This window comes from Pogona vitticeps, chromosome 2 (assembly GCF_051106095.1).
Source record: "Pogona vitticeps strain Pit_001003342236 chromosome 2, PviZW2.1, whole genome shotgun sequence".
NCBI classification, from domain to species: Eukaryota; Metazoa; Chordata; class Lepidosauria; order Squamata; family Agamidae; genus Pogona; species Pogona vitticeps.
This window is the reverse complement of record NC_135784.1, coordinates 229,445,615-229,459,966: the sequence shown is the minus strand read 5'-3', so window position 1 is coordinate 229,459,966 and position 14,352 is coordinate 229,445,615. Positions and strand designations below refer to the sequence as shown.

At 40.2% G+C, this 14,352-nt stretch overlaps 1 protein-coding gene across 2 annotated transcripts in view; it reads right to left on the bottom strand.

The window, feature by feature from the left end:
• The window catches only part of ERMP1 (endoplasmic reticulum metallopeptidase 1), a 39,654-nt gene extending 28,838 nt beyond the window's left edge, over nt 1–10,816 (bottom strand). The window contains exons 1-3 of one of the 2 annotated variants that reach the window (XM_020810381.3): nt 10,339–10,816; nt 5,168–5,469; nt 2,207–2,334 (exon numbers count right to left, since the gene is read on the bottom strand). In XM_020810381.3, coding sequence (XP_020666040.3) covers nt 2,207–2,334; nt 5,168–5,469; nt 10,339–10,646 — 738 coding nt within the window. In that variant the 5' untranslated portion in view covers nt 10,647–10,816. The remainder of the gene's footprint in view (nt 1–2,206; nt 2,335–5,167; nt 5,470–10,338) is intronic. The other variant, XM_020810382.3, reaches the window with a different exon arrangement.
• Between the last annotated feature and the right edge of the window lie 3,536 nt (nt 10,817–14,352).

Below are 14,352 nucleotides of genomic sequence, written 5' to 3'. Positions count from 1 at the left end.
AGGGAAGCCTGCAGTGCTGCCTTTGAGTGGAAATGAGCAAGTGCACGGAGGAGACAGGAGAGAGGAGTCTGCCATGCCCGCACAACATCTATGTGCGCATGGAGCTGAACTGTGGATTGTGCCCATCTCTACTCCTTATCCAGACTAAATGTTTGTTGCTCTTACCCTCACAGGAAACTAGCATGGCAGGAAAAAGGGTTCCAGCCTAGCCTTCTCCTTCGCACATCTGTGTGTACAAATATAACAGAGTGGGGTGAAGAGGACATATGCCACTATATGAGTCCCAGTTACAGGCTGAAGTGATACAGTGCACCCTCACTAAGTGTTAGTTTATGAGACGCAATAGTAAAATAGGCCAAGCCTTTTCCCAAAGTATATTCATCTATTATCTTCATTGCCCTTTTATGTTTCTGTCACTGTCACTATCAGTCCAAGTTCCTGAGCTGGACTATTAACTCCCAACAGATAATGCAATGGCCTGGCTGTGTAATAAAGCCTGCAATGCCCCTTGGAAAGACCTAATTACTATGATGAGACAAATAAAATAAATGCATCATGCTTTTATTCAGAAATTAAGTTTCAAATATAATTTTTCCATCTCCCCTCTAATTTACAGTCAAATCAAGATCTTGAGTTGCAGCCTATGCTACATCTTGCCTCAGTACTAGAGCAACTCCATTTCTTCTGAGTTTTTAATTTCCAAATAAAACACTTGGTAGTTGTCTAACTGAAAACATCTCATTCCAGTGCACTTTAGTCCACTCAAGCTGGCTGGATAGCTCTGTGGTTTAGATGCAGAGCCACAGATTGGGAGTTTGATTCTTCACTGTGTCTCCCGGGAGAAAAGCCAGCCTGTGTAGTCATAGGCAAACTGCACAATCCCAGGTCACCCCTAGAAGAAGGGAATGGTCAACCATTTCTGAGTACTCTCTATCGAGAAAACTCTGGAAGGGGTTGCAATAAGTCAGAACTGACTTGATATCATGTTGTTGTTATTGCTGTTAAAAAAATATCAGGCACAGTCAATCAAAATTATAAAAACATTGATTGATATTATATGATATAAATTTTAACCAAAAACCTAAATATCTGTCAAATATTGGCACAGTATGTATACTGTTCCTAATACTACCATCTTTTTTCACTCAGATGGTATTATTTCTGAAATCTGCAGCTGTGTGAAAATCTGTGGTATTATTCCCAAAGCCCCAATGATGATGAGGACCACTGAAGTGTGTGTTTCATCCACAAGCGAGACATTTTGATTGCCAGATCTCTGTATTTTGTTAATTGTTTCCCAATTCTTTATCTTCAACTCTGGCATCTCCTGGAATTGCAATATCAATTGTCCAGACATTTCTTAGTTTTATTACTACTATGTCTGATGATGATGATTTTGCTCATACCACGCAATGCAATGTTTAAACTCCCTATTACTCGTTTTATGGTTTCCAATTTACATTGATTCATACTTCTCATGTTCCATGTTTTAACTGTGTATACTGCACAACATCAGACTTTCCTTTCAGCTCTGTGCACATCAGTTACTATACATCCTTTCCATTTTAGTCTAACTGCATCATTAGTGACAGCACTATTTGTACTCTTCTCCAGTAGCTGACTGAGTGCTTTCCAGCCTGGGACTCTCATCTTCCAGCATTATCTCTTGTTTTATTTTGGATTGTCTCATCATAGGGTTTTTAAAGTAATAAATGTTCAGCAGTTGTTTACCACTGCTTCCTTCTGTGCAGAATAAAAGTTAGCTTGTGTGTCACTGCTTGTTTGTGAAAGTTCCTCCACCAGCATCACCTTCAGCTTTTGCAGCTACCCTGCAGCTGTCCCCCAGGAGTTTCTCTGCTCCCCCCATATCACTATTAGAACTATCCATTTTCTTCTGCTGATATGGTTATTACTCCTGAAAAGGTTGGATGTGTCTTAGTCTGGTGCCTCAGCTGTGAACTGAAACCAAAGGGGCTGGAAACACTTGCTGTGGGTGTGCCGAGGAGGATCACCACATGGAGGGGGCATAGCGCTGTGCACCTGCGAAGCCGCACAGCTTAGAGGGAACACTGGAGGCATGCTATCTGAAAAACCATTTCCACCTTCATAAATCATTCTTACAGAATGCAATCATTACTTCTTTGGTTTCTGATCTGAAATTTAGATCATGCAAAGAGTTTTATAAATCTATCAACTATATTCTTACCTGCAAAAGATTTTCTTCAGCACCATTGAACAGAAATATAACTGCATGCTGCAAGGGTTCAGATGACTTCGAAAGCGTATGCAGTATCTCAAGCATCACAGAACAGCTGACAGCATCATCACTGGCACCTTAAAATTACAAAATACTTAGCACAATGAACCCTGTGTCTTAAAACACAATTGCTCTTTTATAATAATTTTAAGTCAATTATCCATTTAGTAAAGCACATATATCAAGAAAAGGATTTTCTTTCAAACCTGTATTGTTACATTAAATATCAAATAGTGTTATAGAAATATTTATTACAGAAAGAAGAATTTCCTTTTTTCCTAGTCGAGATTAAATATTTAAAAGCATTTGGAAAAAACCCTGTTCCACTACTCTCACCTAATATTTCAAGAAGCAATTGGAAAATAAAGATACAACTCAGGTAATACTTAGAACAGACCCACAGAAGTGCATAGGATTTAATAATCACTAATAACCTAAATTCAGTTTATTTTAATGGGTCTACTCCAGGTAGGATAAACACTGAATTTTGGTTACATTACCATGGCAACATCCGTCAGGCACAATAATAGTTCAAATTTATTTTTTGAATGAGCCTTTATAGATAGATGAGGCTTGTTGGTCAACAATGATTGCCATAGCATTTAGGTTGCATGGAGTGTGTTAAAATGTTTTTGATCAACCAGTAAATTGGGCTGGACTTTAAAGTACACTGTACAGATATTGTAAGCAAGACAAGAAACGAATTATATTACTGAGGAATCAATGTTTTCACCCACTTTCGGTTATGGCAGTAAGCGAAAAAATGTTTTATGTGTCACTGTTAACAAGTGACATAAATGAGTATCACTAGCCAACAAGGAAACTGGAGAGATATTTTATCTAGAAACAGAGCCATTTGATAGATAATAATGTAACATTTCCTTACGTAGGGCTGTTGGGATTTTTGTCTGACACCCCATTCCTAACTACTGTTGTCCAAAAGCGTGTTTGTTTAAAATGCCTGGCTTTTGCTTCCAGATATTCTAGACTAAGGATGTTCAAAACCAAGAGTCCTACGTGTTCATGTTTAAATCAGATTTGTATTTCTCAAGCAAGATTTATCCTCCAACAGACAGGAAGCTATTTTTGAAGGACTGTGTTGTTTCCAGTCTATGATTTGACAGAAGGTATGGTCTACTGTTAAAGTAAAAAATCTCATAGGGTACACACGCCAGGCAATGAATTCATCCCTATTTGTATTATCACTAGTTAACAAATAGGGATGAGACTTCTGTGCAACCATGAAATTAAAAAAACATGAAAGAGGCCTTTTTTGTTTTCGTGTTCTTTCATTGATTTCTGAAAAAGAGCCTCTTAAACACAAATTATTCATTTCAACAAAAGAGTATATGAAAGTTTCATGTTTTCTGCTTTTGTTTACCGTTTCTTTCGCCCTATGTCTGTCAAATTACCATGAAAATTGCCTAGGAGTAGAATGATTCTTCTCTGTTGCCTTGCCTTTCTGGTTTTTTGCAGTAGTTTTTAATAGTTCTTTAAGGCTTTTAATGGATTTTCTGTTGCCTGCCTCGCCCCTGCTTCTCTGGAGTAATTTTAAGGGTTCTTTGGGGATTTTGGATGAATGCCAGATAGACTAAAAATGCCAGATTAGGCTGATTAGGTGTAAATAAGTGTGCATTCTGTAATATTTATTTATGTAATCCACAAAGAACAGAGCAAGCCATTTAACATAAGCTGAAATAGTGGTACCCAGTGAGATATAGAGGGCTGTTTGATTTTCTAGGACTCAGGAGATCTGGATCTGAATCCCTATTTGGTCATGGTAACTCACGAGGCAGAGGTGGCGGCCATGATCAAAACACTCCTTCAATATTTCACTTGTCTTGAAGCCACGATTACAGTCATTATAAGTTGATTCTGACTTGATGGCACACAACGCGAATGAAAACAAAATGTATTACATTTCTATACCGTCTTTTGACTGTGAAATAATGCTTAGGTTGGCTTACAAGCACCATAAAACAGAATAATAATAAACAAGCACAACAATCATAAAACAATTAAAATCATTTTTAAAACATCACAATACATGGTAAAGTTTTAAAACCCAGATGTAAAAAAAAATATTCCTTTACATCTAGCTTACAGATTATTTTTGGTCTTTTTGCTGTTCTTCCTGAATGACAAAGACTGATATCATCGCCAAGGTTGTAAGTTATGTTTAAACCAAAAGTGGACAACTGTGAATCTCCAAATGTTGTTAGACTGTATCTCCCATCATGAACAGTTGCCTACTCCTGATTTAAATAATATGTTTGTGCTCTGTAATGTTGAGTAGATGGAATTTTATTGTTTTGTGGTCCAACTTGCAACAGTTACAATCATTTTACACTTCTCCCTGTGTGAGCTTCCCCAGGTTTTAAGATCTTTGAGGAAAGCCTTTCTTTCAGTCCTGTTACTCTCACACACGTGGCTGGTAAGAACATGACAAAGAAGAGCCTCTGCAGTGGCTGTTCCCAGGTTATGGAGGCAGGCTTTTAGGAAGTCACTGGCTGTAAATGAAAGGGTTTTAAATGTGGTGTGTTATATTTTCAGCTTTTAAACTGTGCTTTTAAATAGTTTTAAACAGTTTTTATTGAATAAACCTATATGTAATAAGTGTAATTATTTTTAATATTATATTTTAAATTGTGACCATTTTGGAGAGAGAGAGAGAGAGAGAGAGAGAGAGAGAGAGAGAGAGAGAGAGGAAATTGCACTAATGAACAACTACTCTTAAACGTAGACCACCAAGAGCTCAAAGAGAAATATTACCATTTTTAGCTCTTAGGTTGTTTTTTGGCTCTTAGGGCTTGGTTAAAATTCATCTCCTAAACTGATGCAAACATGCATTTCCTTTAACTTCACAATTGCTCCCTCCCGCCATTATGTATAAATATCTTATTTACCTACCTATAGTATTTGGTACAGAATCAAAGTGGCAGTTGGACAACACTGCATGCTCAGCTCCGCTTCTTGGTTCCAGTTTAACCACAACATTAGTAATATTGTCATAGTAACTTGTGAACCCTCCAAGAAAGTCAATACTGAAGGTGCCCGTTGGCCTCTGTATATCTACAGAGATTTTGTGGGCATGGCTGCTTTTTAGTTCTATAGCTTTAATTTGCTCCAGGAGGTAGTTTACTGTGAAGATTTCATTTTCTGGACTTCCAACAGCTCTCGGACCAATTGCGGTAATATTTTCTAAATACATTCTGTAGAAGACAATAATTAGTATTAGAAGTGTAGCATTTCCACGTGATATGCACATTTTAATACAATGTGCAGCATTTCCAAATAAATTCACAACCAAGGGGTGAAGATTAAATCTGCTGGTGTGCAAATTCTAATAACATTCTTTCTGGTATTCAGGTCATGAGGCAAAGGTCCACTACTTAACATTCCATTGATTACCAGAAGCAAGAGAAAATATTACAAAATAAGACATCTGTAGAGCAATCTATTGTCCACACGGCTGAGTGCATGTTACTGCAAACAAAAGCAAAACAAACAGTTCTTGCAACGGAAATGTCTAGAAATTTTTTTAAAAAAATCAAGCATCCTTTCCTGTAACACTATCATAGAAATCTACCCTTTCCTTCATTTGGGTTAAGGACAGCACACTCAAAGTTATTCTATTTATTCTCACAACAATTCTCCTCTGGACTTGCCCAAGGCCACTCAAGAGATGGACATATAACAAGGTCTAATACCTTATTATAGGCCAGGCTGTCCAGTAGTCTTCCAAACAGCTCCCAAATCCCCTGAGGACCAGCCGTGACAGCTTGGTATGACAGCAACTAGAGCAATTTCTGAAGGATGACAGGTTCTCCACTCCTGAACACATACACCACATCTTCCTTCACATAATGTACATGAAGGTAAATGTATATTTCAGTAATAGCAGGGTTGAACAAAATCCAGTCCTCCAGATGTGACTCAACTGCAAATTCCACTATTCCTTACCGCTTTGCTACCTTGGGCTCATACGAATTGTGGTCCAAGCATATCTGAAGGGTGCCATCCCAATTCAGGATCCAAAACATGGTCCAAAAACATATGATACAGAACTCTGCTGCAGCAAAGCAGGGTTCACTATGTTCAATGACAGGATGGGACTACATCTGGGGATCTCATGCATGCCACTAGAGTTTCAGTATGGAAAAATACAGAATGTACAATAAATAATTCACATTTTACTTTCACAGATGTCTCCTTTATACACTATGTGTTAAATGCTACAAATATATGTTGGCCTGCAAATGCATATAATGTTCTGTTGCCAACAATATTTATAGACTGACATGTAGCAAAATATTTAACCTGCTACTTCTTTTTTGTAAAATAAGCTGCAATCTTCTATCCATCTGCCTGAAAATAAGTCACGCTGTGGCAGCATGAGAATCACAGCTGCCAACAGCTGTGATTCTATATATCTGCCCACAGGATAACGTATACGGAAATTAATATAACTTCATTCCTAGTTCACAGGTACATGTCCACCAGCCTTCAGGTGCAACAGAGACAGAAATTTTAGACAACTATCAAGCCTAATTTTATTGATTTGAATTTATATACTGCCCCACTAGTGCATGCACTATTCTGGATGGTTTACAAGTTAAAAGTAGAAATCTCAAAGACCCCACATGGCAATGCATACAACAATATAGCATTGTTTAAAAAAATAAAAACCATTAAAAAAGAAAAGAGATGCTATAAGTAGCCATCTTCTTAAGTGTTATTAGAATCACATCCTAAAAAATGTAAATCCCATTGAAAAAGTCCAGCAGCTAAATGAGCATGCAATGACAAGACTTTTAGGTACAAATGAGATCTCTGGAAACATTCCCTGACATGACAGACACAAAATGACATCTGGTTTATATAGATCTTAATCCACTTAATCCCAAATTTCTACAGAATCACTTTTATATTGTGTATATCTTGGAAGTAACAGATCAGGTGTGTTTTACTCAAAGGGATCCACAAAGCAAATGGTAGTGTCAAAATAATCTGAGTCTGTCTAGATAGGATTGTTTAACATGGAATGATAAAAACAAAACGAAGTGAAAACATCCAATAGATCTAATTATGAGAGATCGAAGTCCCAGGATGCCCCCCCCCAAAAAAACCCACCACAGCTTTATTACAATTTGAAAACTGCCCAATGTTTCAACCCAAACAGTTTATGGCCTCCTTCAGGGGCATTAATTCATGGTAGATATCAAATCTCTTCCTTGTTTGATCTGTTACACAACTCCACTGGATTATTTATCTACTGATCTACCACTTATCTAAATGTATGGCACTAATATCTCCACACTGTACAGAACTGAAAAAAGAGAAGGAGTTGCCAAAAGAGCTAACTTCAAATGAGGGGAAGGTAAGAAAATAACAGCTAGAGCCAAAAATACCCATTTTACCTAAACATTGAAGGGAAAAGACAGTTACTCCTATCACTCATTGTATAGTTTATTTTTAAAAGCACTTGATTAGTTTCGCTTGACTTTTACTCATGTTGACAGTTAACACAGGCAGGTCTCCAACAAATTTTTTTAAAGAACCATGATCCTAAATCTAATACTCTGGAATATTTTTTCATATATCTGAGTGTAGTACGGATGCAAGAACACTGATACCAGCATCTATATGTGGTGTACAAGGACCTCCTAAACTGGAATGGGAGAATGGAAGTGTCTGAAACAAAGAAGGTTTATAGAAAGAATGGGAATGTACCCTTGTTTTCCACTCTACAAAACATTGTCATGGGCCCCACATAAAAATGTAATAAAATATATCACTATGCTCAAATTGTGAAGTTTTCCCTAGGCATTTACTTGGCTCTGTTAATAATGAATCACCAGAAAAAGAGAAGTCTGTACAACTTTAGCTTTCATTTCATTTAAACTTTCGTTTAAAATGAAATGGCACAGCATACACATTGATACGTGGAAAAATAAATGTTATGTCAGGGGTAATAGGTGTGGTGGTAGGTGCAGCAAACAATGGTTGGTAGAACCAGGTGAAATGTTGGTTATTCATACACAGGAAGACACATAGAGGCAGGAAGAAAAGCATTCACATATAAACACAGAGGCCCTCTGGTAATGAGGCAGGTTAAACTGGATTAGCTGCACCTGAGAGGCAGCTGTGCTCCTTTTGCCTTCATGTATGAGCCACCACCACTTTAGGTGGGACAAAAGCAAAATGCTTATCACTCTGGCTTAACTTTTCTGGTAAGAGTCAGTGTAGTGACAGAAAGACTAATACTTGAGAGACCTGGGTTCAAATCCTTACTCACGTGAACTGACTGAAGGGCAGCAGTGGCAAAATCACTTCTTAAAAACTCACATACCTGAGAAAGCCTAGTGGGGTTAACATAAGTGAGCTGCAACTTGATGGCACGTAACACACATAGAAATTGGTGCTGCATGGCTTGGCATCATAGATGGCTCACAGTCCATGTGTGTGAGGAGTGCTGAAAAGATGAGATACACACCACTATGATCACAAGCCAACCTTGTCTGACACATATTTGCCTGTTCTTCTCTAAGCCTTAGGAAGGCATGGAAACCCTGGGAGAAGGATGCCTCCATCTTTCCACTGACAGAATGGCAGGGACTTGCACTGTTTCTTCCCTGTTCTCAGACCCTTTGCATGAAGAAAACTCTTGTAGTTTGTGCCTTCTGCAAAAAATACTAAACAAGACAGACATCCCTTTTCTGCAAACTGCCAGGCACATGCAGCAGACTTGAGAATGAGATGTCAAATAATGGCTATCTAATGCACTGGTTCTTAACCTTGGGTTACTCAGGAGTTTTGGACTGCAACTCCCAGAAGCCTTCACCACCAACTGTGCTGGCTGCGGTTTCTGGGAGTTGCAGTTCAAAAACATCCGAGTAACAAAGGTTAAGAACTACTGATCTAATGTACCAAACCAACCTGTGTAGATCCATGGTAAGTAAAACTACAGTACTTAGTGCTGCATGCAGTTCTCTAGGACTTTCATAGGTCATGCGAGAAACAGATTCGGTGGCTCAGCCCCAGCACAGACTGAGCCACAGCAATGCTCAGCTACAAGTAAATATATGACTTCAAGCAAGTCATTTTGTACATCCACACCTAGTGACACACTCCTATGACTAAGCAATGTTCACACAGAAATAATCATGCTTATCTCCAAGCTGAAGTAACAGCTCTTGTGCTAAAGCATTCTTGAGGAGAACTGACAGGATTGCAAATTTAAAAAAATGTAGGTGCATAAGCCTGATATGAACTAGGATCCAACTTTTCCAAGGAACTTAACAAAAGCACAGCATATGAAACACTGCTGATTTGGAAATGACAGGAAGCACCATAGTTCAGGATGAGGTAGTACTGTATAAGCTATGCAGAGACTGCAGAATGACATTGACTGCCAGGAGTATTTTTAATTACAGGGTCTGAAAAGTACTGGTTCTGCCAAGCTTAATCTGACAGACAGATCAACTGAGGAAAGAGCAGCCTGAAACTTGCCCTGTTTTGAAACAAGCAAGTCTAGTCCTGGCTTGCTTCTTTTTCCAAACCTCTGAAGGGAAAATAAAAATCTGGAGATATTGTTATCTACACCAAGGACACCTTTGCTCTCTTATGATCTGGAATAACTACCATTCTCCTGTGTTAAACTCACAGTCACTAAGGCAAAGGAGCAGAACCCTTAATTCCCATAAAGGTAGAGTACCAGAAGGGGGGGAGCTCTTTTTTTTCCATCTCAACAGTTAATATGAGGCGGTGGTAAGCCAATAAAAGGAGAGCTGCATAAAGGAACTCATGAAAGAGGTGCACAAGAGAAGGAGAGCCCGGGTTGTTCCTTCTCACGCCATCGTCCACATCACTTGTCTTTTACTAAGAGTACAGACATTGGAATATGGTCCTCCTGGACCTCTGAAGCAAACGTACAATTCACTGTCCTGTACGTGGGCCCCTAGAAGAGAGAGTCAAGAAGAAACGACAAGGCGAAACCAGTTTCACCCCCCCCCGTCAGAGCGGCAGGGGAAACTACGAGCACCGGGCGGGGGGAGGGGGCTCCGCCAGCCGTCCCTTACCTGGCGCGAGGGGCATTGAACTCCTTGGGGTCGCGCGCCGGCTGCACCAGCTGCTGGAAGGAGACGTGCACGAGCCCGCGGAGCCCGAGCAAATAAAGCAGGAGGACAAGCACCGCGCGCGACTCCGGCAGGAGCAGCAGCCTCGCGCTGCTCCCGCCTCCGACCTTTTTCCAGTCCCATCCCTCTTCTTCCTTCGGCGGCGGCCGCCGCCGGCGCGACTTCTGCAGCTGCTGCGACTGATGCTGCTGCGGCGGTTGTTGTGTCCGAAGGCGCCTCACGGCACCGACCGCAGCCGAACTCCGCTCCATGAAGCCCCGAGCACTCAAAGGCAATTGCCGGTGCCGCACCAGGTTGCGAGGTACGGGGCGGACGGAGGGCCAAAAACCCGCAACCGGCCAAGGTTTCCCTCGCGAAGGAGAATGGGGCAGGAGCCGGAGTTCTCCTCGCAAGGTCACGTGAGGAGAAAATGTCAGACGCTCCGCCTCCTCTTTTCCCGCCAATCACCAGGGTAACCGCGCCTGGGGAGGGGCCGGGCTGGTCTGGCTGTGGAAAGGGCGGGGCGGGGGAGAGTTCGCCGGGCAGCCGGATCCTCTCTCGGCGTTTGATGCGAGCCTCCCCGGCTGTGTTTTCAAGCTTCAGAAATAAATTCTAGAATTGGTGGACCCCAAAACAAACAAACAAATAAAAACACTCAAATCTGGACATGTATGGAGTGCTGTTCTCCCCGCTGGTACCAAATAAAGGTTATTATTTATTTATCTATGTCGTGCCTTTCCTCTTAGGTTCAAGGCTGCGTACATGGTTCTCCTTTTATCTCGTAACACTCCGGTGAGGTCGGTCCCACTGGCTGGCCCAAGGGCACCTAATGAGTCTAATAGCTCAGTGAGGATTTGAATTCTGGTCTCACTACCACTCTTTCTTGGCACACAGGATTCCCAGGAAATGGTATTTCCATACCCACCCGCACCAAACTACTGATGGTTTTTAAACCTGCAATTTTACCTGTCCTGTTTCAAGTTGCTTTCTTTTAATCCTAGTTTTGTCGTTTGCTGTATTTGCAGGCTACCTTGACATCTGAAGGAAGTATATGTGGTATTATAATTTATTCATTGTATATCGTTTGAATTAAACCAGGTGTTTTTATTAACTCGGTGCAAAAAGATTTTTAAAATTAGCTGCCAATTTTTAATCAGCTTGGAAGCTGGACAGATAATATTTTAAAAATCACTGTTTGTATTCTTGTGGCTCTTTAAATCAGGCTTGGACAGGACAGTCAAATCAGGATAGTTTCAAAAGAGGTTTTCAAACAAGTAGCCATGGTAGTCTGTCCAAGCATACAGTATCTAGAAAAAATCAAACCAAAAATCATACAAAAACATTTAACATTGAACTGTTATATTTCAATGTGAGCTTTTGTAGAAACATTCATTTCCTCAGACACATGCCTTTAACAGTTTTGAAAGTACCACAACTCTGTCTTCCCATCACACAGCAAATTTGAAACAATCCAAGATGTGTATACTATCAACACTCTTACAATCAATTACTTGTGTCATTAATGCAATTATTCCTATCTGTGCCTGCCCTGTATATCGATATATTTCTATTTTATTTTTCTCTAATATATCTGATGAAGTGGATTTCTCCCAGCTCACACTAACCTGTGCTGGTTATGGAGAAAGCCAGAGAGTTCCAGAAAAACATCTACTTCTGCTTCATTGAGTACACAAAAGCCTTTGACTGTGTGGACCACAACGAACTATGGCAAATGAGAGTGCCTGACCACCTTATCTACCTCCTGAGAAATCTATATATGGGACGGGAACAACTAATTGGTTCAAAATTAGGAAAGGAGTACGACAAGGCTGTATATAGTCTCCCTTCTTATTTAACTTATATGCAGAATACATCGTGCGAAAGGCAGGACTGGATGAATTCCAAACCGGAATTAAGATTGCCGGAAGAAATATCAACAACCTCAGATATGCAGATGATACCACTCTGATGGCAGAAAGTGAGGAGGATTTAAACAACCTCTTAATGAGAGTGAAAGAAGAGAGTGCCAAAAATTGTCTGAAGCTCAACATTAAAAAAAAACTAAGATCATGGCCACTGGTCCCATCACCTCCTGGCAGATAAAAGGGCAAGATATGGAAACAGTGACAGATTTTACTTTCTTGCGCACCATGATCACTGCAGATGGTGACAGCAGCCACATGATTAAAAGACGCCTGCTTCTTGGTAGGAAAGCGATGACAAACCTAGACAGCATCTTAAAAAGCAGAGACATCATCTTGCTGACAAAGGCCCGCGTAGTCAAAGCTATGGTTTTTCCAGTAGCGATGTATGGAAGTGAGAGCTGGACCATAAAGAAGGCTGACTGCTAAAGAACTGATGCTTTTGAACTGTGGTGCTGAAGGAGGCTCTTGAGAATCCTCTGGACTGCAAGGAGAACAAACCTATCCGTTCTAAAGGAAATCAACCCTGAGTGCTCACTGGAAGGACAGATCCTGAAGCTGAGGCTCCAATACTTTGGCCATCTCATGAGAAGAGAAGACTCCCTGGAAAAGACCCTGATGAAGCAATAACACTTGACACTGTGTGTCATAATTTCCATCTGGATCATTACCCATATTTTGAAGACATTAAGTAATGTTGCAGTAGTTCAGCAGCAAAGCTTCAACATCGCTTAGACCAGCGGCTATCTCCTAGCTGCCTTGTACCCATCCTTTATCATTTGGTTTTAGATGCTCTAGAAGTAAAGACCAATTATGGGTCAAAGAAAAAATTATTGTCTGAACCGTATAATTTTTTTGCAGCACAAGAACAGACACTAACAGCTAACTGTCTAACCAGATTCAAAGAATGAGCTGTACATGGTATATATTCTGCCAGTGGATTGATGTTCTGAATGTGTGTCTGCACTCCTTTATATTTTCCAGACATATTACTAACATTGTCATATGCCTGACCATGACAGCCTTTAATATCTATATTGTGGACTCAAAGGGTCTTACAAATTTTATCAGCTAATGACTGTCCTGTATGTGAAAATATGGGGACAAATTGCAGAAATCTTTCCAATGGTTCACCGTGAACAGAACGCAATGTAAATATTAACTGGTCCAAGTGACGCACATCAGGAGTGGAGTCCACACATATTAAATAATACTTGGTCAATTTGACCTCCTTCACAACTGCATTTTGAACTTTCATGCCCACCAAATTAATAAATTCTTCACAGACATGCAATGACAGGCAAGAAGGATGACTCATCTTTGTTACCATACCTATCAATCTTTGTAGATAAAAAAGCATCAAATTCTGCCATAATGCAAGCAATCCCAGATAGCTTACATTGTTTGGTGATCAAAATCTCTCTACTATTTTGCAGAATGCAAGACCACATTCAGAAATAAATCTAATGACAGATACAAGCCTATGGGGAAAATTCGCTTAACAATTTTTCGCTAAACAACGATTTAGAAACAGCTGATCGGCAGTTCTAAAATGGCTGCCCGCTGTGCAAAATGGCTCCCTGCTGTGTTTTCAGGACGGATTCCCCACTTTACAGGCAGCGAAAATGGCCACCCCTATGGAGGATCTTCGCTGGACGATGAGTTTTCAGCCCATTGGAACGCATTGAACCGGTTTCAATGCACTTCAATGGGCTTTTTCGTTTCGCAAGACGATGTTTTCTTAAGACAGCAATTTTTGTGGAACGAATTAACATCGTCTTGCGAGGCACCACTGTACTTTTACATTTATACCATTACTACTTACCATTTCTTTCAACAAGACATTGCAGTTTAATTACTTCTCAAAACTAGTGTACAAACAGAACATTTCTTACAACATTATAAGATTACACTTTTTCTTTTCCATTCATCCATTAGTCCTCTGGTCTTCGAGACAACATGTCAGCCACCACGTTCTGGGTTCCCTTCACGTTGCGAATGTCAAAATCGAAGTCCTGCAAGAGTAGGACCCACCTCATCAGTTTGTTGTTATTGG